At 58.9% G+C, this 23,570-nt stretch overlaps 1 protein-coding gene and 1 long non-coding RNA gene across 8 annotated transcripts; one reads left to right on the top strand and one right to left on the bottom strand.

Annotated features, from left to right (window-relative positions):
• Nucleotides 1-49: 49 nt before the first annotated feature.
• PPP1R12C (protein phosphatase 1 regulatory subunit 12C) lies at nucleotides 50-19,188 on the bottom strand. Of its 6 annotated transcripts, none has more exons than XM_070771751.1 (22): nucleotides 18,746-19,187; nucleotides 15,093-15,223; nucleotides 14,891-15,009; nucleotides 8,145-8,304; nucleotides 5,677-5,821; nucleotides 5,511-5,585; nucleotides 4,383-4,456; nucleotides 4,174-4,301; nucleotides 4,012-4,085; nucleotides 3,635-3,793; nucleotides 3,491-3,558; nucleotides 2,794-2,931; nucleotides 2,535-2,625; nucleotides 2,346-2,429; nucleotides 2,210-2,270; nucleotides 2,014-2,099; nucleotides 1,882-1,928; nucleotides 1,710-1,803; nucleotides 1,400-1,504; nucleotides 1,010-1,069; nucleotides 803-853; nucleotides 50-701 (listed from the first exon to the last, which is right to left on the bottom strand). In XM_070771751.1, the coding sequence occupies exons 1-22, from the start codon at nucleotides 19,064-19,066 to the stop codon at nucleotides 615-617; spliced, it is 2,358 nt and encodes a 785-aa protein (XP_070627852.1). In that variant the 5' UTR covers nucleotides 19,067-19,187; the 3' UTR covers nucleotides 50-614. The 6 variants fall into 6 exon arrangements, 5 of the variants coding, with proteins under 5 accessions (XP_070627852.1, XP_070627853.1, XP_070627856.1 ...); XM_070771752.1 differs by having other exon boundaries at nucleotides 2,014-2,096; XM_070771755.1 differs by having other exon boundaries at nucleotides 2,794-2,877; nucleotides 18,746-19,186.
• Nucleotides 2,454-9,257, top strand: LOC139177210 (uncharacterized). 2 transcript variants are annotated; one of them, XR_011561712.1, is made up of 4 exons: nucleotides 2,454-2,618; nucleotides 3,042-3,152; nucleotides 3,602-8,322; nucleotides 8,683-9,257. It is a non-coding gene; the product is annotated as an uncharacterized lncRNA (long non-coding RNA). The 2 variants fall into 2 exon arrangements; XR_011561711.1 differs by lacking the exon at nucleotides 8,683-9,257 and having other exon boundaries at nucleotides 3,602-5,609; nucleotides 6,208-7,356.
• Nucleotides 19,189-23,570: the final 4,382 nt, after the last annotated feature.

The following is a 23,570-nucleotide window of genomic DNA, read 5'->3' as shown; positions in this document are numbered from 1 at the left end:
ATCAGCAGGAAGCGGGGCCCCGCCTCCAGCCAAGGATGTAGTCACTGAGTGGCAACTTCACGACTTTTATTTGTGGTGCCTGTGCTTTGTCTCGAAAATACCTTCTCCCCCTGCCCCGGACGGTGGGCGGGGAGGGGGCCGCAAAAAATAGAAGACATCCCTCCCTATTGCACGCGGACCCTATATACAGGCCCGCCTGGCCGAGGCCGGCGGGGCTCTTGGCACATTCTCGGATCCCTGTTCTGGGGCGGGAGGGGTGGTGAGGGTGACATCACACGTGAGAGGGGGACCTCTGGGCGGCCACTCTGGTCCTGGTTCCTGGTCTCGGTGCTTCTTGGTCCTCGGTCCCTCCCGGGTCCCGCTCAGCCCCAGTCCCTGCTCAGCGACGTCCCCCTACCTGGCTCGGCCTCCCGCCTCCATCCCGGCCTCTGATGGCCCCCCCTTGGCTCCTGGGCTCTCTGTACTCCCCTCCCAGCCTGGAGGGCCCGAGGGGAGGTTATGGCTTCTCGGAGACTCCCCCGGGAGCCCTGTCACTCGTGCTCACGCGGGGGAAGGGGTGCGTGTGGCAGAAGCAGCTGTATAAATATGGGTGCAGGGGAGGGGCTCCTCCAGAGTCACTTGGAGAGTTTGCTGATGACGCGAATCAGGGCTGCGTTCTCATCCTTGAGCCTCTGGTTGTCAGCCCGGAGGTCGGACAGGGCCTGTGAGGTGGGAAGACGGGTCAGCCGGGTGGCCCTGGGCAGGCTGAACCCACGGCCCACCCTGGCTGGCTCTCTGCCCTCAGCTCCCCGCTAGCATTCACCTTCAGTTCCTCCTCCAGTTCGGCTGCCTTTCGCTCCAGGGCCCTGCGCTCCTGGAATAAACAGGGGAAGGTGAGGACGGGGTGGGGAACTGGGGGGTCAAGTATGGCGGAGAGGGGCAAGCAAAGGGCAGAGGTCAATGCGGACCTCTTCCTCCAGACCATAAGGGCTCGTAAGGCCGGGACATATCTAGTCCCACCCTGACTAGCCTTACTCACGAATCTCTCCAGCTCCAAAAGGGCAGGCCTCTCTGCAAAGCGCTCCTGCTTCTGGGGAGGACAGAAAAAGAGCAGGGGTCAGACAAGCAGCCGCACGGCCACGGGCGTAAGGGGAAACCAGTAGAGCAGAGTAAAGACATCCGGGGCCGAGACTCGCTGCGGGCCCGAACCGCCCGGCCCTTCCGGGCCCGGGCCCCACCCCTGAGGTATTGGCCCCGCCCCCAGCCCCCTCAGTGGCCCAGACTCCTCCCCGCAAGGATCCCACCAGCCTTTCCGGGTCCCTCCGCCCTGGGTGCTCCGGATGGTCCTCCCTCCCGGAGACCCGGAGCCGGCACCCGCACCCTCGCCAACCCCCTCGCTTCCAAGGCCCCGGCTCCTCACCTGCGTGGCGCGCTCCAGCTCCACCTTGAGCTGCGCCAGCTGCAGGGTGGTCTCGGTCAGGGCCTCGCGAAGGCGCTCGTTCTCACTGCGCAGCTCGGCGTACAGCTGCGGGCCCAGGAGGGACAGGGCGTCAGGCTCGCCGGCAGAGACGCGGCAGGCTTGCGGGGGTGGGGTGGGTGGCTGCGGCCCGGCTGAGGCCGGAAGGGCGCAGAGTGCGCGGGTGGGTCAGGCAGGGCCCCTGGGCAGGGGGCGGCAGGGCAGGGATACAAAGCCAACTGACGGGGGCTCAGTTAACGGTGGGGTCGCAAACCTTCCTGAAGCCTCCGTCCGGCTCGTCCGGTTCCGGCTCTGGGTCTGGGTTGAGGTCCCGCTGCCTGCGGGATGAGGGATCGCCCTCGGGAGTGCTGCGGTGGGGGCGGGGAGGCCGTCATGGGGCGCCCACGGCCCCACGACAGCCCAGACCCGGCCTGCCCGCCCCATACCTGGTTTCTGGGCTGCGGTCGGCCGGCGCCGGCTCCGCCTCCTCCCCCTGCGGGCGGAGGTGGGGTTCAGCGGGGAGGGGAGCTGGGCCCGCCCCCAGGCCCACCCGCGGCCCGCCGGGCGCCACCCCTCACCTCGGCAGGGCCCCTCCACTCCTTGCCGACTCTGCGGGGCTCCCTGGCCGCCTGCGGCCCCTGCCCTTGCCCGTCGGGCGCCTCTGCTGGGGGAGGGGCAGGAATCAGCCCAATGCTGGACAAGGGGTCCCTGGGCCCGACCCCCAGGAAAACCGGACGCGGGTCAGGAGGACTACCTCCCAGAGACCAGCCTCACCTCTCTGGGCTGGGCCATCAGTGCTCTCGACCCCGGGGACTCGGGGTCGCCGGGAAGGGTCCTGTGGGGAGGGGCGGAGGTCAGAGAATGAGGGCATCTCTTCCCACCCACTGACCGATCACCTGACCCCTCTCACCAGGCTCTGCACGCTCGACTTCTCGGCCTCCGGGGCCTTTCCTGCAGCCTTCTCTGCTTCCTTCAGGTCCGTCAGGGTCACACCCTGCACGGGGAGTGGGCAGTCGGGGTGGAGGGGCCAGCCCCTTCAGGATGGAGTCCAGGCCCCTGGCCCCTCCTCCCTCAGACCGGGGTCCGTCCCCTCCCACACCTGCGTGGACCTCCGAGACTGGCGCATGAGGCGAGAGCGCGCTTTCCGCTGAGACTCAGACTCCTCGTCCCGCACTGGCATCTGGTAGGTCCTGAGTGAGGGGCCCGACTTCAGAGAGGGCTCCTCTGGACCCTGTCCTGTCCCATGGCCGACACCCCCAGGGGGAGTCGAGTTCGGCCAGAGGACCCTGGGACAAGCTCCCCCAGGTCCACCCCCACCAGCCCCGGGGCTCCTGGGTAACGCTGGGGTCTCGCCTCACCTCCGGCGGTCCCGGGAGTCCGCTGGGGGCGCTGCGGAGGCTACGGGGACATTGGGCTTCACCGGGGACTCGGGCTCGGGGGTCCTGGGGGGAGGAGTGGAGTTACCCAAGGGAGGAGGAGGCCTGGAGATCTCAGACCTGTGTGAATTCATTCAATCGGCAAGTATTACTCAAGCTCGCCTTACGTGGCGGGCACCCACACAAAGCAAGAAGCTAAGGAAACGAATAATCTCTGCCCCATGAGTCAGATCTGAGCAGAAACGATGCAACATGAACAGTCACCACAAGAAGACAGGGTCCCACAATGTCAAGAGGATAAAGTAGTCTGGGGAAAAACGAGCCAGGACCGGAGCCCGGAGGTGTGCCCGCACGCTGTGGGGGTGCACGCAGGGCGGGTGGTGGGCCTCCCAGAGAAGCTGACATTTAAACAGACCTGAGCGGGAGGAAGGAAGCCCTGTGGGTGTGAAGGGGGTTGGTCGCAGCGCAGGGCCAGAGTCAGAGAGGAGGGCAGGAGAGGGGGCAGGGGCCCCCGGGAAGCCAGAACACCGCAGCCTTGGGCGCTTTTACTTGCGGCACCAAAAGGGAAACTGAGGCCAGGAGTGGTGGGAGGCAGGGAGCGGACCCCAGAGAACCCCGGGTACAAGACAGGAACCCCGACCTGCCCCCCACCCCGGAGAGGCTGTCCCGCCGTACTCACGGGCAAGAGGGCTCTGGCACCTTCTGGGAGGGGGTTGGGGGGACTCTGGCAAGACGGGGTTCCCGGCCCTGCGGAGAGAGGAGACAGGCAGCTACTCTCCCCGCTGGGCAGGGTCTGCTCCCCGGGCCTCCCCCCAGCGCTCACCTGAGTGGACGCACCCTCCAGCCGCGAGGAGGACGCAGAGCGCTGCAGCCCGGCCCCCGGGGCGCCCTCAGCCCCGCGCCAGTCCGTGGGCCCCAGAGCCCCAGAGCTGCCAGTCTTCTGGAGGCCAAAGCGCCTAGAGAAGGGGGCCTCCTCGGGGGTCTGGAGAAGAGAAAGGTCTCTGTTACCACGACAGGGCCCTTCTTCTCAAGAATTTCACGTGCTGCCCCCAGAAGGCCCACAGCAAACTACCGCCGGGGACGGGAACAGCCAGGGAAAGGCCGCAGGAGCCCCAGAGGGTTCTGGGCCCGCGGTCTCCACCCCGCGGCCCTGACGGCAGGCTTGGGGCAACCCCGCCCCACCCCCAGGCCCCCACTCACCACGGGGCTCCCAGGGCTACAGGGCGGTGGGGAGGAGACGCCGTTGAGGGCTCTGCATTCTGCAGGGGGTGGCTCTGTGGGGTGGGAAGACGGACACCTCAGAAGAAGCATCAGCCCCTCCTCATCCCTCAGACCCGGGGGTCCAGGCCCCCCGCCCCTCACCTGAGGGGGCTTCTTCTCCCTCGTCCTCGTCCCGGATGGGGGTGCCCCCTGCCCCCCCGGGCCGGCGCTCCTTGGACAGGTCCTGGAGGGAGATCTTCTCGCGGCTGCTCAGACGGCACACGGAGCTCCTGGTGGAAAGGGGAGGGTGGGTGCTGGGGCCCAAGCACTGGGGGCCTCCAGCCCACTTCCCACAGGGCGCCACCCCCTACCTTCGGTGTTTGCTGCTGGAGGGCCCCTGGGGCTCCGGGCCCCGGCTCTGGGCAGCTTCCTTTTGGTTCCGAAGCTGCAAGGGGGAAGGGGCTGCTGGGAAGGGGGCAGGACGGGCAGACCCTCCTGGGTCCCACACAGAGCTGTGCTGGGGGGTGGACCGGGTGCTTTGTGGACTCGTCTGCACAGCGCCCTGGGTCTCCAGTGAGTACTCCTGGAGCCTCCGCCTCCGGGGACCCCCGGCACACCCGGACACAGCTGCCTCCCCCACGGCTGCTCTCGGCCAGTTCCGCCCGAGTCTTCACACCTGAGCTGGCCCCACGGCTCCGCCTCTCCTCTCAGCAAACCTCAAGTGCTGCAGGTCCCCCAGAGGCCCCCAGGCTTCATCTGTGCCCTCAGCGCCCAGAAACCATGCCTCACCCACTAACCCTCCGGGGGCCCCTGGCCCCCTCACCTGCTCCTGCCTGGCTTTCAAGGCCCTTTGGGGTCTGCCCCTGTCCCTGCCCCGCACCCCCCTCCGGGTACCATCTGGTTCCTCCCCCAGCCTCTGCACAGTGCGGCTCCCTCAACACGTGGGTGAGCCTCCCCTCCAGTCCACCAAGCCGAAACCACCACCTTCTCCCTCAATGTCGCCGCGGCCAAGCTTTAAACAGAGATCTGACCCGGGAGGCCTCAGATGATTCCTGCTACCTCAGAGCGCTGAGACAGGTGGGTTCTGAATGCTTTGAGTCAGTAACATATACGCCACTCATTGCACGACACGTGTTCCAGGCAACAGCCCACGTAACTCATGAAACGTGACCATTCACATTGTTTAGTATTCTGCCCATTTTCCTGAGGCCCGGAGAGACTACCGGACTGGTCTGAGCTCATGCAGCAAATGAAGGGCAGAGCTGGGATTCAGATCCCAAATCCAGCCGTTTGCCCCTTCCTTCTGAGTTTTTCCAGTGACAAGGCCTGGCCCTGCGCTGGTGCGGGGACATCCCAGGGATGACCAGCTCCATCGGCACCCCGAGATGCCCAGCGGTGCCGCTGATCACAGCTCCCCGCTGGGCCCCGTCACTGGCTGGGGAAGGGCGGCTCCCCAGGTTCGCGGAGGCCCCGGGTCCCAACTGCAGATGGAGACTCACGTCCTCCTGCTTCCGGGCCAGTTCCTCCAGCAGGCTCAGCACCTCCTCGTCCGCCAGGTCACAGGGACGCTGCCCCTGGGTGGGCAAGGGTTAGGGCAGGTGAGGAGTAGGCGGAGGTGGAGGCCCTCCCGCCCCGCGGCCCCCAGGAGCTAGGCCAGGCCCTCACCGCGTGGGTCAGCGAGTCCATGCCCCCGCCGTGCTCCGCCAGCAGGCGGCAGGCATCCTCCACACCCCAGTGGGCCGCGGCGTGCAGGGGCGTCCAGCCGTCTCCGTCACGCAGCTCCGGGTCGTAGCCAGCCTGGAGGAGCAGCCTGGGGGCCGGGGAGGTCTGGGTTCAAGGGCCGAGACAGGGGCTTGGGGCTAGGGGCCGTGGTCAGAACCAGCTGTGACAGGGCCGAAAACAGGCCTGGGCCTTGAGGCGCCCTTCACCAAGGAGACGCTTCTGCCACGGGCTCTGACCCCTCCCCAGCCTATCAGGTGGCCTCTGGGACCCTGCTCCCTGAACCTGCAGGGCTCAACTCCTGACACCTCCCCTGTGCTGGGACAGCCCCAGCGGAGGTGGAGGAGGGTGTTCCCCAGTGCCCAAGTGCAGAGAAAGGCTGAGACCCCCCCAGGAGGGGCGGCGTGGGGGCGGCAGGGTTCCAGGAGCCCACTGGCTTGGGGCAGCAGTTCTCAGCCAGGACGACGCTGCCGCCAGGGGGCGTCTGGAGACGTTTCTGGCCGTCACAACGTAGGGGCAGTGCCGGGGGCACCAGTGGGTAGGCTGAGGATGCCCCGAAACCTCCCACAACGCAGAGGACCGCCCCCCAGCAAGGACGGATGGGGACCAAACGCCAGTGCCAAGACGGAACCCCGGCTTAGAGGGTTCTTTCCCGGGAGATCACCACCACCATGGACCACTGGATCTGGAATCTCTGTCTCTCATAGCTAGGAATGGCCAGCTGAGTAGGGTCTGGCAAATGGGGATGTCAGCACTAAGTGTGTATATCACTTCTGGATTGTTCTCTTAAAAGAAACAGACATTCACTCCTTTGGCCCCCTTTCCTGCTGGCTGCCTGGGATGCAGATGCAATGGCAGGAGCTGAAGCAGCCACCTGAGACTCAGGAGGGGAAGTCACGGGAAGAAGAGGGCACAGCCTCCAGGGCTGGCCATGTTACCAGGCCTGACCATTCACAGTGTCCCATCCTCCTTGCCACAGGGATCAGCCCTGGGATGAACAGGTGCCCAGAGAGTATAGGACCTGGGACTTTCACTGGAACTACAGAGGATGGGGCACCCTACCTCCAAATTAGAGGAGACAGCCAGGATATGAGCCCCAAGCTATCAGGGGTCATCTTAAGTTCCTTACTGGAAAACATTCCCTTCTTTTCCAGCCATTCCGTGCTGCCTGCGGAATCTCAGTTCCCTGAGCAGAGACTGAACTTGGGCCACAGCAGTGAAAGCCCAGAACCCTAACCACTAGACCACCAGAGAGCTCCCCCAGAAAACCTTCCTAAAAATTCATTAACACAGAAGTGAGCAGAGATAGAGGGATTCGCCGGAACTCCATTGTCATACTAAATACAAGGGGAGCCTGATAAGAAGCAGAACCAGCTACTCTGACAGGAAGGGGTGAGGCGGTCAGAAATGGGACAAGACTGATGTGGGGATGAGAGAAAGGGAGTGTACAGGGCAACAATTTAAAATATGTATGCACCAAATGACCTGGCCTTAAAATCCGTAACACAAAACACACAAAGACAGGGAGAAACAGGAAAGCCCCACAGGCGTAGTGAGACATTTTACCACATTTTATCACATTCTCTCACAGCAACTGACAGAAGCAGCAGATGGGAAAAGAAAGAATCACTAGGGATACAGAAGATTTAAACAGCATGAGTACAAAGTTGACCTAATAACCTATATACGGTGCTGTCCTTGACAACACACTTCTTTCCTGGCTGACACTGACTGGGGTGTGAAGCAAACCTTGACAGATCTCAAAAATTAGGACTCACAGAGAACCTGCTCTAGGACCACAGCGAGATTAAGCTGGGAAATGAGCACAGGTGGACTCAGGAAGTATGGAGGGTTCAGCTCCAGACAACCAGCTGGCTTTACTGCAATACAGCGAGTCATGTGAACTGCTCTTGTTTGCCAGTGCATGGAAAACTTAAGTCTATTAAGTGTGCAACAGCATTATGTGTGAAATAAAACCCAATGTATGTAACTTAAAAAATACTTTATTTTGCTAAAAAACGTTCACCGTCATCTGACAATGCAGGGCCGCTGCAAATCTTCAATTTGTTAAAAAAGAAAAAGGAAAATACTATTGGCGAAGTGCAATAAGAGGAGGCACGGCTCTAATGAAACCGTGACTAGAAAACCCCGTATATTTGTAAATTAACAACATGCTTCTAAATGATCTCTGGGTCAAAGAAGATTACAAGCTGGAAACTGTCTTAAACTGAAGGGCAGTGAGAAGCCTGCACATCCAGACGTGGGTGCAGCTAAGGCTGTACTTGGAGGGAAATGCATGTCTTTACTGCACAGTGAGAAAGGGGCAGGAACAGACGAAACCCTCAGGAAGGCGTAAAACGGAGAGAAGGGACCAGGGCGCTGGGTGTGGGGGCAGGGGATGAGGCCCGGCTTACCTCATCACTTCGATGTAGCCCTTGGCGGCGGCCACGTGCAGGGCGGAGGCCCCCGTGCGGGGGTGCCGCGCCTCGGGCATGGCGCCCCCGTTCAGCCAGCACCTTGTGTCGTGAAGCAGCAATTCCTCCTCCGCCCGTTTGGCTGCCTCCACGTCCACACCTGGGAGGACCAGAAGCGGTAAGAGGTGGGGTACCCCCCGCGAGACCCAGGGCGGCACCTGGCCTGTGTGCTCCCTGGGGGCTCAGGGGAGCCGGGCCCCCCGCGAGACCCAGGGCAGCACCTGGCCTGTGTGTGCTCCTTGGGGGCTCAGGGGAGCTGGGCCCCCCGCGAGACCCAGGGCAGCACCTGGCCTGTGTGCTCCCAGGGGGCTCAGGGGAGCCGGGGTCAGCACTGTCACTTCCCAAGCGGGCAGCCGTGGACTGCACTGGGGGTCCCTGCTGGGGGCTGGGGGATCTCAGGTCTCACCTCCCCTTTCACTAGTGATACGGCCCTTAGCCCGGCATCTTCCTGTGTTTTGTCACCTTCATCACTCACAAGAGGACAAACCAAGCAGAAGCCACTGAGGACGCCCAGGCCACTGGGGCGACAACACCCTCACCAGCCACCCCCTGCGCCATCTGGGGAGGGGCCAGCATGCTTCCTCTCTCGTCGGTTTCAGGAAAAGTGCTCTGAACTCACCGACGAGAGGGCAAGGGGAAGCTTTACATGAAACAGAAGTCGATTCTGGATCGAAAACAGGCAGCCCTGTTGAGGGCGCAACAGTCCCTTCCAACCGTCACTGAGAATCTGTGGTTTGCCCATTAAGAGCGGTCGAGATGGCAGTCAGAAATGGGCATCTCCTCTAAGGGCTGTGCTCCTCCTGGGAGCTTTGTTCCTGTCTGCTATTTTTCCCACTGCGGAACTGCTCACTTGCCCACGTGCAGCCGAGGACGGAGCCATCCTGCATGTGGTCGGCAGCCGTGCAACCACGGAGCAGCTGCTGAGCCAGGCTGCAGACCGCCAACATGCAGGATTTCAAAGCATAGAAAGAACATGCAGCAGCTCATGAATAGTTCCTTACACTGATTGCACACAGAAATGACAATGCCCTGGACGTTCGGATTAAGTAAACCATGTTCCTAAAATGAACCTCACCTGTTTCTGTTTTTTTAAAGTGTCTTCCTGTAAATCCTTGATTATGCGTGTGGCTGCCTCTGGCTTCCCACTGGACAGTGCGGGCAGAGAAGCGCGTACTCGGCGCTTGGCTCACAGCAGTACCAGGGGGCCCCAGAGCTAACAGCCTTCACGAATTTGCTTTCAGGAGCAGGAACCTTGGCACACCCTTACTACAAGGTTGTAAACCCTGCCCCAGGCTATGCAGGGGCCCCAGTCCATGGAGGGGCCCCAGTTCGTCCAGGTCTGGCAGCTGGGCACTGGGACTAAACTCCGCTGGGATTGCCTCAGGGTGCCCTGGCTGAGGAACTCCCAGGGGAACTATTCCAGGAAGGTCTGGCTGGTGAGGGCTCACCCGCAGGCCAGGAAAGTACCCGGGACTCAGAGACCCAGCCCCTCCCGCCCGACCTCCTTAAAGGGAATCACCTACATTCAGTCCTATTATAGACACAGGCGCCTGGCGGGCAGGGAAAGGCGGGGTTTGCAGACCTTCTTCTGCAGCCACAGTTAGTGTCCTGCCTGTTCAAAGGCATCCTTCTGCAGTTTTGCGTTTTGTGCAGATTCGCCCGTGTTTATTAACAGAACTCCTGATGGAGGGGGGCAAACCAGCATCTGTGCATGCAGGCAAGCTGTTCAGTTCACACAGGTTTATCTATTTCACCAAACGTGCGATTCAGTGGCTTTTAGGACATTCACCATGTGCCGCCATCAACCCTATCTATCTGTACCTGAACTTTCTCATCACCCCAAAAGGAAACCTCTTACCCCATCAAGCAGTCCCTGCCCAGAACCTGATAACCACTAACCCACTTCCTGACACTGTGGATCTGCCTCTTCTGGACACAGCCTATGTCTGTAAATAAAGTTTTAATGGCTAATGTCCACACCCACTCTTTTGCATATCCCCCTGGCAGTTTTCCCTATCACAGATCACTCTTCTACAGAGTACTGATTGATCTCTTCTGGATTTGGTGTTAGCCCACCCTCACTCTCTCAACTGAATGAGGAGCTCCCTCAGAATACATCCATCTGAATGCAGAGTTCCAAAGAATAGCAAGGAGAGATAAGAAGGCCTTCCTAAGTGATCAATGCAAAGAAAGAGAGGAAAACAACAGAATGGGAAAGACTAGAGATCTCTTCAAGAAAATTAGAGACACCAAGCGTACATTTCATGCAAAGACGGGCTCAATAAAGGACAGAAACAGCGTGGACCTAACAGAAGCAGAAGATACTAAGAAGAGATGGCAAGAACACACAGAAGAACTGCACAAAAAAGATCTTCACGACCCAGATAATCACAATGATGTGATCACTGACCTAGAGCCAGACATCCTGGAATGTGAAGTCAAGTGGGCCTTAGCAAGCATCACTATGAACAAAGCTAGTGGAGGTGACGGAATTCCAGTTGAGCTATTTTTCAAATCCTAAAAGACGATGCTGTGAAAGTGCTGCACTCAATATGCCAGCACATCTGGAAAACTCAGCAGTGGCCACAGGACTGGAAAAAGTCAGTTTTCATTCCAATCCCAAAGAAAGGCAATGCCAAAGAATGCTCAAACTACTTCACAACTGCACTCATCTCACACGCTAGTAAAGTAATGCTCAAAATTCTCCAAGCCAGGCTTCAGCAATACATGAACCGTGAACTTCCAGATGTTCAAGCTGGAGTTAGAAAAGGCAGAGGAATCAGAGATCAAATGGCCAACATCCTCTGGATCATCAAAAAAAGCGAAAGAGTTCCAGAAAAACATCTACTTCTGCTTTATTGACTATGCAAAGCCTTTGACTGTGTGGATCACAACAAACTATGGAAAATTCTGAAAGAGATGGAAATAACAGACCACCTGACCTGCCTCCTGAGAAATCTGTATGCAGGTTAAGAAGCAACACTTAGAACTGGACATGGAACAGATTGGTTCCAAATAGGAAAAGGAGTACGTCGAGGCTGTATATTGTTACCCTGCTTATTTAACCTGGAGAAGGAAATAGCAACCCACTACAGTACTATTGCCTGGAAAATTTCATGGATGGAGGAGCCTGGTAGGCTATAGTCCATGGGATCGCAAAGAGTCAGACACGACCAAGTGACTTCACTTCTTACTATTATTAACTTAGATGCAGAGTACATCATGCAAAATGCCGGGCTGGATGAAGTACAAGCGGAATCAAGATTTCCGGGAGAAATATCAATAGCCTCAGATATGCAGATGACACCAGCCTTACAGCAGAAAGTGAAAAAGAAATAAAAAGCCTCTTGATGAAAGTGAAAGAGGAGTGAAAAAGGTGGCTTAAAGCTCAACATTCAGAAAACTAAGATCATGGCATCCAGTCCCATCACTTCATGGCAAATAGATGGGGAAACAGTGGAAACAGCGGCTGACTTTATTTTTCTGGGCTCCTAAATTACTGCAGCCATGAAACTGAAAGACGCTTGCTTCTTGGAAGAAAAGCTATGACCAACCTAGACAGCATATTAAAAAGCAGACACATTACTTTGCCAACAAAGGTCAGTCTAGTCAAAGCCATGGTTTTTCCAGTAGTCATGTATGGATGTGAGAGCTGGACCATAAAGAAAGCTGAGCACTGAAGAATTGATGCTTTTGAGCTGTGGTATTGGAGAAGACTCTTGAGAGTCCCTTGGACTGCAAGGAGATCAAACCAGACAATCCTAAAGGAAATCAACCCTGAATATTCATTGGATGGACTGATGCTGAAGCTCCAATACTCTGACCACCTGAACAGAAAAAAAGAGCTGACTCATTTGAAAAGACCCTGACGCTGGGAAAGAGTGAAGGCAGGAAAAGAAGGGGGCAACAGAGGATGAGATGGTTGGATGGCATCACTGAGTCGATGGACATGAGTTTGAGCAAGCTCTGGAGTTGGTGATGGACAGAGAAGCCTGGCGTGCTGCAATCCATGGGGTCACAAAGATTTGGACAGGACTGAGCGACTGAACTGACAGCCTCTCAACACTGGGAGGCTCGACGGGGAGGGTGCCCTTGGGTGACCTAGGAGTGGAACTGCTGGAGCACTGGGAGTGAGGATCTCCAGCTACAATCTGTGCCGTCCGTCTAGCTGTTCACACGGAGGCTGGAATCACCCGTGTGCCTGCCAGCCAGAGAAAAGAGCGCCGTGGCTGGGCCTCGCCAGGACTGGAACTGCCTGTCAAAGCTGCCCACCTCTGAGAGTAACCAGCCAGCATCCCTGTCCTAATGTTGGGATTCCTTCCAGCCCAAGTCCCTGTGGGTCTGACCGTAGCCCTTCTGAGCAAACTGGCCAGGAGGTCCTGGGCTCGGTCCGACTCCTGCGGCCCAGGCTGTGAGCAGTGTCTGGGGAGGGGCTGTCGCTTGGAGCTGCCAGCGTCCAGGCCCCCTCCCTGCTTGTCCTCACCCCTGCGCTCACCCGATGTGGCTCCAACATGAGGAGCCCACAGCCTGGCTCCACGGGCAGCTGCGTCACCAGGCCTGACCGTCCTTCTTGCCACACGACTGGCTCAGGGCAGGCTGTGACCAGGGTGGCCCTAAGGGCAGAGGGCTGGGGCTGGGGCTGCTGAGAAGTCTAGTTCCAGTTCCGCCGGGGTGCCAGCCTGCACTGCTAGGAGCCACACTAAGTGCCTCACCGAGAGAACCAGCCTAGGAGTGAAGCCAACACAGAGCTGAGCAGGGAGATGGGAGAAGGCTTTCAACTGTGTCTGCACCCCGGATCAAGCCACGCCTGAAGTCCACATAACTCCTAGACTTCAGTTACAGAGGCCCATGAATTGTCTTCCTCTTAAAAGTGTGGTAAAGCACAGATTCTGCCCACCACAGTCCACTGAGGCCTCATGTCAAGACAGGCACCGTGGAGCCACATCACCGAGGCCTCCGGATTTCAGAGGCAGCTGCGCCCCACCCCCAGCAGTGCAGCGGACAGTCTTCCCAGTAACATCACAGGCCTTTGTGCCTGGTCGGTCCTACAAGCCAACCCCCCCCCACCCCCCGCGACCTTCGGCCCGCAGGAGGGGCACAACGGGTCACTGTGAGAAGGTGATCAGAGCTCTGGGCAATTCCGGCAGGAACACACAGGAGGCCTGAGAGATCACCCGGCCCGGTGGCCTCCAAGCATCGCCCTGCAGGCTGCTTTTTAACAACAAAGGGAAGAAGACGCCTCCATAGCAGAGTCACCTTGGCGTCCTCTGAATGAGGCTCAAGGTTAACATCACCAATAACAGGGCGGACGGAGTTGTCTCCCTGCAGAACTTGCTGGCAAGTTCCTGCCAAACCTGCAGAACTGACAGAGCAGTCAGGTCCAGGCTGAGGGGCCATGTAAACAGGGGAGGGGTGAAGGCTGGTGCGGGCGCAGGCGGGGCCGGGGGAGGGAAACTGGGCAGGTCCACCCCCGCGGACAGGGAGGGCGCACAAGCAATCACAACAAGAAGCTGGAAACCCGGAGTCCACACTTCAGGATTCCACTTACGGAAAATGTCCAGGATGGGCAAACCCCCCACACAAAGCCCACGGGTGGCCCCCAGGGCTGAAGGGGGAGGGGAGGTTGGGGGTCACAGCCCAGGGCTCGGGGTTTCTTTGGGCCTGATCAGAATCATCCAAACTCAATGTGCTCACGGACACGTAAGCTTTAGTATGACTACGCTAAAAAGACAAAACAAAACACGAGCCCGCACGTGTCTAAAGGGTGAAGAAAGCACACACTCGGACACTGTATCTACACGAAGCTGCTGAAAACCCTGGTGAGCCTCAGCGGAGGCTGCCCTCATCGGACTGCTAGTGAAACCCGGCTCAGCGTGTGAAGTTGTCCAGGTGAAAACGTGGAGAAGCGGAGGCAGGAAAAGCCCGGTTCTGTCTCTGCTTCGCTTCGCTCCCTACATCTGAAGCAAACCAAGGCTCCGGAACTCGGCTCGCCCACCAGCGCCTCGCGCCCCGCGGGATTCCTGCGGCCACCAACACCTGCCCAGGGCGGAGCCTCGTCCCTCCCAACCCGAGCCAAGCTGGGAATCGCCTGGGACACCCGGCCGTTCTTCAGCAGCCTCCCCACGCCTCCCCCATGGCCCTCCAGACCCCCTGGCCCCACGCTCACACCTCCTCACAGATGCGGCGCGGCCACCACACCCACTCGGAGGAGCAGATGGTCACCCAGAAACCACGCTGGTGACGGGGCGAGGGTGCTCACCATCTCCCACCTGTGGCCCCCCCAGCGAGTGGTGCCGGGCGAGTCCTCCCCACGGTCTAGTCATCAGCGACTGTGAGAGGGAGCGCGGGAAGGTGGGCGCCTATTACAAGTCACACAGGCTCCCCCTAGAAAACTGAGCGTGGCCAGGGAGTTTAGGGGGTCCTGGGCCCCCTATTAAGGACCCTGGGGCGCAGTGATCCTGAGTACAGCAGACCAGACCCCCAGAAGACTCAGCATTCCTCACTGCCCCCCACCCCTCAGCACAACTCCTGTGCTCAGTTTCCTCAGTCACCCCGAGATGAGCCAAACGCTGCCTCAATTACTTCTTCTCGGTTAAACGGTCCAGGCCACACTGAGACCCTGGGGTCCGGGTCCTTGGCAACAGAGGCCCCAGCGGCAGGAGCCCTGCGCCCCGCCCCAGGCCCACCTCGGCGGGCAATCTCCGCCTTCAGCAGCGCCTCCATGGCATCGGACTCGGCCAGGTCCAGAGGCAGGTCCCCGTCACTGTTGACTGCAGCGATGTTGGCCCCGTGGCTCAGGAGGTACCTGGGGAGGCAGGGGCGGGCCGCGGTCAGGATGGAGGGGTCCGGGCCCCACGCCCAGCGGGCCGCCCACCCTCCCCGCCTCACCTGGCAATGTCCAGGTAACCGCAGGAGGCGGCCACGTGTAGGGGCGTCCAGCCCTCATTGTCCGCCTGGTTCACCGTGGCGCCCTGCTCCACCAGGAAGCGCACCACCTCAAGGTTTTCGTCGATGCAGGCCTGGGGGGGTGTGGCAGGGGGTCACCCTCACCATCCCGGACCCCTCTGCGTGCCTGGCAAGGCAGGACCCCGCCAGGGCCTCAAGGGGGACCCAGGGCCGACCGGGCAAGGATCCGGAGGAAGACCCCAAGGGTCCTGGAAGGCACCATGTCCGCGGGACCCTCCCAGCCCTGCACAGCCTGGCTTCCCGGTGGCCACGCCAGGCAGGCCTCTGGGGCTCACTGGTGACCGTGAGAGGAGGAGCTGGCCAGAGAGGAGAGGAGCTGTAGGGATCCCGAACCATGCCTGTTCACGAGACGCACCCCAGTCACCACGGAGGATGGGCCCCCAGAACTGAACCCAAGGGAAGAGACCCAGGCTCTCCTCCTCAGACCCAGCAGACTCTCCAGGAGAGCTGACCACAGCCCTGCCGTGTCCCTGGTGGGAAGACAGCAGACCCTGGGGCCCAAGGCCATGCGGGGCTGCTAGGGTCACCAGGTCCCTGCGAACCTGGGAGGGGGCGGGGCAGTGGTGAGGGTCCCGGGCAGGATCCCAACACTGGGAGAGACGGCTGAGAGAAGGTGCGCCCAGGCCTGGGGCCTGAGAAGAGGCACAGGGTGCCCCATCATGGGGCGTCCACGGGCACCTTCCCCACTCCAAGGGCTGTCAGGGTCTTCTCTGATGGAAGAAGAGATCCCAGCACCAGGAGACCAAAGCCCTCGCCGGTGCCGCACAGCAGGCCAGGGTGAGAAAGGGTTTCGCCCGGGACGCGTGCGAACACGGAGTGGGCACTGGGCCTGAGCAGGGCTGAGGGACAGGAGTGGACCTGGCCTCCCGGGTTCTCAGGGGAGATTAGCCTCCGACTCCCTCACCTCTCCACGGCTAGTCGCCTGGAGCAGGGGGAGGAAGCTACGAGGGCCAAGAGCATGAAGTCATGGAAACTCAGGCTGCAAAAGGGGGGCCACACATGCCCTGGGAACGGGATGAACTCTGGGCGCCGTTTATTTCCACCGGTTGCCATGGTGATGAGAGGGGGGGCAAGGAGGGAGACAGGCCTTTCCCTTTCAAGGACCTGGACGGGCACAGGCATCCGTGCGAAAGATGCCTGCGGCCTGGGCGCCAGGGACCAAGAATCCAGGCCCCGCCCTCCTCCTCAGACCTGGGGGTCCAGGCCCCCCGCCCCTCCCCCCTCAGACCCAGGGGACCTAGACTCTCCGACCCCCTCCCTATTTACACCTAAGAATCCTGGTTCACAGTCTTTCCTATCCCAGACCCCAGTCACTAATTACCAGGTAATCTGGGGATGAGGCAGCCTATACCGGCCTTGTCACCTTGTCGAGGGGTAGGGGCTGGGATGTGAGACCTCCTGGGGTCACAGCCAGAGCAGGGAGCTGACGCCAGGGGACCTGCTCCAGGGGGAACAGAAACCACGGCTGCCGGACTCACCCAGACAACATGAGCGACTATCCCGCCTGCCTGTCCGGGGGTTTCCTGGGACCTGGGACTTTCGGAGCTAAAAACGAGGCCAGTCTTGGGCAAGCTGGCACAAGCTGGTCAGCAAACACCCAGACCTGACCCAAAGCCCCGCTGGGTGACTCCCCCTCTCTGCGCCTCGGATGGATGCCCTAATCCCCTCCAGGCCTCTGGCAGAGCCGTGGCGAGTGAGTTCCTCTCGCCTATAGCAGGAAGGCGAGAGGGACCCCACTGACTGACAGGGGTGGCCTTCTGCGGGGCAGGGTCTGGGCCAAGGGACAGGCTGGGGAGCGCAGCCCAGCCTGAAAGGCAGGGCCAGGAACGCCTTCAGAAAGGTCCCGGGGAGCCGGGGCAGGGACAGCGGTGCAGGAAAGGGACTCGGAAACCTGAGGCCCCTGCCCCGGGCATGTCAAGTTCTGAGACCCTGTGAGGCCTCAGGAAGGGGGACCCTCCTCTAGAGGGAGGAGGGTGACCCAGAGAACACTGCGGCCTCTGCAGGGCACGGGCCTGGGGGTGCTGGGGTGGGGCGAGGGGGTGAGAGACGGCACCTGGACCAAGGGCTGAAACCGCCAACTGGACATCAGGTACTTCCTGCAGGGTGTCCCTGCCAGCCCATTCGCAGGCAAGACGCCTGAGGCGCAGAGAAAAGACTCGCATTCGAAGCCACTCACTCGAGGAGCCGAGATCAGAACTCAGGACTGGCCTACCCTCCTGAGCTGCAGTTCCTCCTGGGAACCTGGCACATGGGCCCCTTCCGGCTCCTCCCCAGCCCCCTGCTCCCTGCCCAGGTTCCCTTCCCTGGGTCCTCTCTGGGTCCCAAAGTAACCAAACCCCAGGGGTTCTGGCAGGGAAGAGAGGGCTGGGGACTGGACCAATTTGAGGCGACTAGGAGGGAGACAGCCTCGGGGACAGGGGGTCCTCTGTGAACTGTGCCTGATGGCCCCACTGAAGAAAGGGGGTGGGGGGTCACAGGAGCACCCCGAACCAGAGAGAACCCTGGTAGTGGGGCCTATGGTGGGCCTGGTTCTGGAACAGAAGCAGCTCGAAGGCAGCGGTTAGCGCATCTGGGGAAGCCACGAGGGCCCAGGCTGTGGACAGAGGGGAGTAACCTGGCTCTGGATCTCTTGAGAAGGTGACAAGATCGGGGCTGGGAGAGACGACACACTCTGCAGGAGGGGGGCGCTGCCCAGATCCACAGGAGGGTATCCGGGCAGAGAATGCAAGGTGACCAGAGGATAGAGAGGCGGTCCAAAGCCAGGAAGAGGTGGGTGCTTCGAGTCTGCCCAGAAAAAAAAGGGGGGTGTGATGATGCAGACCTGGCCAAAGCAACAGGAGAGAGAGGGAGAGAGGAGGTTCCTGGAGGAGAAACACCCCTGAGAGAAGGCCTTGCCTTGGGAGGCAAGAGGTGGCACAGCCCGAGAAGGAGAAATGACGGAGGACATGAGGGTGAATGGGGGCAGGGGAGACGGCCTGAGCTGATCCGGGCAAGGGAAGCACTCACTTCAGGAGTACAGAGCCTCGAAGGTGGGGGCTCAGGAAAGAACACCCTTAGATAGCAACAGATGGCACGGGCCGGGGATGACAGAGGTGGCCCCACGCAGAGAGGCCGGGCGGCAGGGAGAGCACAGGCAGGGAGGACGGCGATGCTATGCTGCTGGGGGTGGAAGGGTGGGGCACTGGTACCTATGGGGGAACAGGAGGCACCGGTGGGGCTGCAAGGGGCACAGACTCAGGAAAGAGGCAGGCCCAGCACTAGATGGCAGAGTCGAGGTGGCACGGATGGCGATCGCACGGGCGAGACTAGCAGAGAGCCCCCAAGGTCGGGAAAGAGCACCGCGAAGTGACAAGACAGGGATGCACCGAGCTGAGGCCGGCAGCGACGGTTCGGGGCCAGGGAAAGGGCGGCTCAGAATGGCAAAAGCCAACGTCAGCTCCAGAGGCTCAGGGTCGGGAGAGGGGAGCCCCAGGTGGGACGGAAGGGAAAGGGGGACGGCTCAGAGCAGGGCCGGCCGGGGTGCCTCCGGGCAGGGGAGGGAGGGTGCTCCGGGCGGCGCAGACCCGGGCGCTGACCTGGTGCAGGGCGCTGATGCCGTCGGCGTTGGTGGAGTCGAGCACGGCGCGGGCGGGCGGCGGGGCGGCGGGGTCCAGCTCGGCGCCGGGGCCGGGGTCGGCCGCGCGCAGCATCAGGCGCGCCTCGTCCAGGTCGCCGCCCGCGCAGGCCGCCAGGAACTCAGCGGCGCGCTCGAAGCGCACGGTGCGGGCGCGCCGCTCCCCGGGGCCCGGCTCGGCGCCCGCCCGCGCCCCCCACTGCCGCAGCTGCTCCCGCCGCCGCTCGCGGGCCGCTGCTGCCGCCGCCCCGGGGCCCGCCCCGGGGCCGTCCTCATCCGACATCGCGCCGCCCGCCCGCCCGTGAGCGAACGAGCGAGCGAGCGAGCGCCAAGGACCGAGCCCCAAGTGCCGCCGCCGCCGCCACCGCCCGCCCCCGGGCCGCCGGGAACTGCCGCCAGCCCCGCGCCGCCCAAGGATCTACCGGCCCCCGCCCGGCGCGCAACGTCACCACGCCGCCCCGGGGCGCGCTGGGAAATGGAGTCCGCAGCCGGGAGAGGTCGTGGCAACAGCCTCAGAGAAGGCCGCGGGGCGGAGTGGAGTGGAGTCCACAAGCGGAAATCTGTCTCGGCCACATTCCGGCCTCGATCTGCCCCGAGGTACACTGGGAAATTCGCGGCTCAGCGGTTTCAAAAGGAAATCTGAGTAAGAGGATGCCCCCTGGGGGTGCTGGGAAATGGAGTCTAAAGGCCGGAGATGTGCCCCGGGGCATGTGGGAAATGTAGTTCAGAGTATCAAGGAACCCAAGCGGGAAACGGACTTGATAGCCCGGGAGTCCTAAAAAATACAGAACTAATTTTTCCATACACCTTACCGCTTTCCTCATACCATGTGATTTACTTATTTTGGGTTTGTTTTATCCCTTCAACTAGAAATAAGCCCCAGGAGAACAGGGATTTTTGTCGTCTGTGTGCATCCCTGTTCCCATTGCCAAGACCTAATAAAACGCGATCGGGAACAGTATTTTGAATGAATGAATAAATGAATGGATTCCCTAGGTCCTGAGAAACGCCAGATACCATGGGAAATTGAGTCCGCAACCCTTACACCAAGAAAATCCCTGGGTGACCGCCTAGGGCACCTTGGGAAGTAAAAATTACGGTACAAAGGTCACGGCAATCGGCCGCTGGGCACGCTGGGAAACGTAGTACTGGGGGCCACGACCCTAAAGGCACGGTTGGTCCAAAGCACCCCCAGTCCCTGATGGAACCCCTGGATTACATCAGAAAGGGAACCCAAGAGGCAGGGTCCGCAATAACAGCTCCTCAGAGCCTTCACCGGCCCTCCCCTCTACTTGCTACCATCTTGGGACGTGGAGCAGGCTGGGAAATGTAGTCCAGGCTGTTCGTCCTCGCAAGCCATGCTGGGATTTGTAGTCCAAGGCGAGGACTTTTTATGGACGTGGAGGGCGGGTTGACTCATACATAACATCATAAAGCACGATGTGAGCCTCATCTTAAGTACTCTGCACCTTAATCCTCATTGGGAAGGAAGCAAGCACTCCGAAACCAGAGAAAAGACCTATACAAATCACAAAGCTGCTACTGCTGCTAAGTCGCTTCAGTCGTGTCCGACTCTGTGCGACCCCATAGATGGCAGCCCACCAGGTTTCTCCGTCCCTGGGATTCTCCAGGCAAGAACACTGAAGTGGGTTGCCATTTCCTTCTTCAATGCATGAAAGTGAAAAGTGAAAGTGAAGTCGCTCAGTCGTGTCCAACTCTTAGCAACCCCATGGGCTGCAGCCTACCAGGCTCCTCCGTCCATGGAATCTTCCAGGCAAGAGTACTGGAGTGGGTTGCCATTGCCTTCTCCGAAAATCACAAAGAATGGCTCTGAAATACAGAGGCAAGAGTTCTGTTTTCCAAGGAATGTCAGATCAGCTCTACCCACTTTAAAGTTCTTGGGCCTGTGCTAAGAAATAAACTACAGATCCCGTGAAGTCTGGAGACCACTGGGATGGATACAAAAGGGATAGCCGTTGGGGTGGCTTTGGGGATATGTAGTCCTTCAATCCCACACTTCCCATTCAACGTATACACCCACCTTCTTCTCCAGGCAGCTTGAATGGTGTGTATGTTGTTAGGGTGTCTTTGGTTATCTGTGTCTCTATAAAGTGAAAAGTGAAGTCGTGTCCAACTCTTTATGACCCCGTGGACTGTAGCCCACCAGGCTCCTCCGTCCATGGGATTCTCCAAGCAAGAATACTGGAGTGGGTTGCCCTTTCCTTCTCCAGGGGATCTTCCCGACGTGTGCATAACTGTGATGTGTGTGTTTGTGGTTGTGTCTATAGCCCAGTGTATACTGTTTTTGGAAGCTTGTGTTCGCTGTGTCTGTAAGCTGTGATATAAATATGTCTATAGTTTTATGGTTTTTATTTACAGGAGACACGATTTAGAGTATCTGCTCAACCCACACAACCTCCTATGGGACATGCTCCCACTGTGAGTTTTGTTAGCCATCTTTAGGTTGACTGCTGCATTTAGACTTGAACCTCTGTTTAACAAATTCTTTTCTACTACAATGGATAAGAATTCCAGCTCTGGTTTAGGCATTCCTAGATTTGATCTTGTCTCTTGACACTTCCTAACTGTGGGGTCTGATCTAGGACCTAGGCTTAATCTCTTCATCTCTGCCTCCAGGAGCTGTTGAGACGGTGTACCTGGCCTGTCTCATAGGTAGACGTTGGCTCTGTACAGGCATTTTTATATTTTACTCATTACAATTCTCTTCTGCCCTTCTCTTTTCCACGGTGAAGGTTTTTTTCACTTCTCAAGCCTGTTGTTTTCTCTCAATGCTAGCACTGGAATGTTGATGCTTAACCTCACAGCTGGTGAAAATAGCCTTGGAAAGATAACATGTTCCCTTTTTCCCTGCAAGAGGCAGAAAAACTGACCTCATAAAGATGGTTCGGATAAAGGGATGCAAGAGGACATTCACAAAGTATCAAGTTGACTCCTCTGTTCTGTGAGAAAACAGGGGTAAGCATAGTAGAAGTCAGTTCTAACTTCTATTTTAACCGTCCTTGAAAGAGTTATTTGCACAAATGAACCTTTTACATTTAAGAGAGAATTATATTGTTAGGACTTCCCTGGTGGTCCAGTGGATAAGACTTCATGTTCTCAGTGAAGGGGACATGGGTTCGACCCCTGGTCGGGAACTGAGATCCCACGTGCAGCAAGTACTGAGAATTCAAACCGCAGCTAGAGAAGCCCACACCTCAATGAAGAGACAGCACAGCCAAAATAAATAACGATTGCTGCTGCTGCTGCTGCTAAGTCGCTTCAGTCGTGTCTGACTCTGTGCGACCCCATGGACGGCAGCTCACCAGGCTCCCCTGTCCCTGGGATTCTCCAGGCAAGAACACTGGAGTGGGTTGCCATTTCCTTCTCCAATGCATGAAAGTGAAAAGTGAAAGTGAAGTCGCTCAGTCGTGTCCGACTCCCAGCGACCCCATGGACTGCAGCCTACCGGGCTCCTCCATCCATGGGATTTTCCAGGCAAGAGTACTGGAGTGGGGTGCCATTGCCTTCTCAGAAATACCGATTAATTAATTGTTAAAAAGAGAGAGAATTATATTGCGAAAGGCACCCTGTGGCTGACCTGCTGTGACTTTCAACACACGAAAACATCCGCTGTGTCCTTAAACTCATGCCAACAGGCTTTGAGGTTGACAACCATCTCAAGAATGGCATCTTCCCAAAGGTTATCCAAGGACACAGGCCCAGAAAGAAGCCCTCCGCCTTGCAGTGTCAGGGACCACGGTGCTTATAAAAAATGCATTTTATCCAAAATCTAGAACCAGGTTCCCAGATTTTCCAGATCTGTACCTAAGATCTCTTCTCCTCCCCAATGACTTCAGTGTGCTTCTCTCTCTCCTCTTTCCCACGTGGGAGGTTTGTTTCTAAATTATCAGTATTACAATGGCCCTGCTCCATCTCCACCAGCATGGGTTAGCTAGAGAGGGAGAGCTTGTGTTTGTATTTATATAATGTCAAACCACCCAGAGGCACACCCAAGCCGGACAGACAAAGCTGATCTGCCTCCCTGAGACTCTGGACCTTCATCCGAGGGGAGCCTGGGAGTGTGTTCCAGGCACGGGGACTCTGTATGTGGGTGGCCGGAGACTGGGTCGGAGACCGCCAACTGCCTGCCCATCACTACTGCATCCTTCCTCAAACACAAGAAGCCTGCTTTTGTTTGGAGCAGCAACGCACCCCGCTGGCTCCAGAGCCAGAGGAGACCTAGTCATCTCTGCCGTCAGGGGTCGAGATAAGATGTAAGTGAGCACGACTGGGGCGGGGTGGGGGCTGTCCAGGAAGGCTTCGGAAAGTGGTTTGACTCGGCCAAGAGGTGCCCGTGTCTGCCTTCTCGTCTTTTCCTGCCTTCCTTCTGGGAAGCGGATGGGACGGCGCAGAGCTCCAGAAATCATCTCGGGACCAGTCTGCAACCTCATAGGTGGAAGCCGAGCAGGAAGGCGGGAGGCACCTGATGGCAGGCTTCGTTTTCTTTAGGTTTATCCACTTTAGGATTTCTTTTCTTTTTTTTTTTTTTTCCAAGACCCATAGTGCTTTTATTTATTTATTTTTAGCCATTTTTAAAAATTGAAGTCTAGTTAACTTACAACGTTGCGTTAGTTTCAGGTTACAGCAAAGTGACCCAGTTATATATAGACTTTTACAGATTCTTTTCCCTTATAGGTTATTAGTTTGGAGTTTGTTTGTTTGGCTGCATCGTGTGGCTTTCGCGATCATAGTTCCCCAACCAGGGATTGAACCCAAGACCCTGGCAG

The sequence above is a fragment of the Bos indicus genome, chromosome 18 (assembly GCF_029378745.1).
Source record: "Bos indicus isolate NIAB-ARS_2022 breed Sahiwal x Tharparkar chromosome 18, NIAB-ARS_B.indTharparkar_mat_pri_1.0, whole genome shotgun sequence".
In the NCBI taxonomy this organism is placed as follows: domain Eukaryota; kingdom Metazoa; phylum Chordata; class Mammalia; order Artiodactyla; family Bovidae; genus Bos; species Bos indicus.
Note: the sequence above shows the minus strand (reverse complement) of the source record. Positions and strands in the feature narration are given on the sequence as shown.

Coding starts and splice junctions, on each gene's coding strand:
- PPP1R12C (XM_070771751.1), bottom strand. CDS start 19,066: ATGTCGGATGAGGACGGCCCCGGGGCGGGCCCCGGGGCGGCGGCAGCA. Junction 3,559..3,634: donor TGGAGGGTGCGTCCACTCAG/GTGAGCGCTGGG, acceptor CTCTCTCCGCAG/GGCCGGGAACCCCGTCTTGC. Junction 1,929..2,013: donor AGTGGAGGGGCCCTGCCGAG/GTGAGGGGTGGC, acceptor CTCCGCCCGCAG/GGGGAGGAGGCGGAGCCGGC.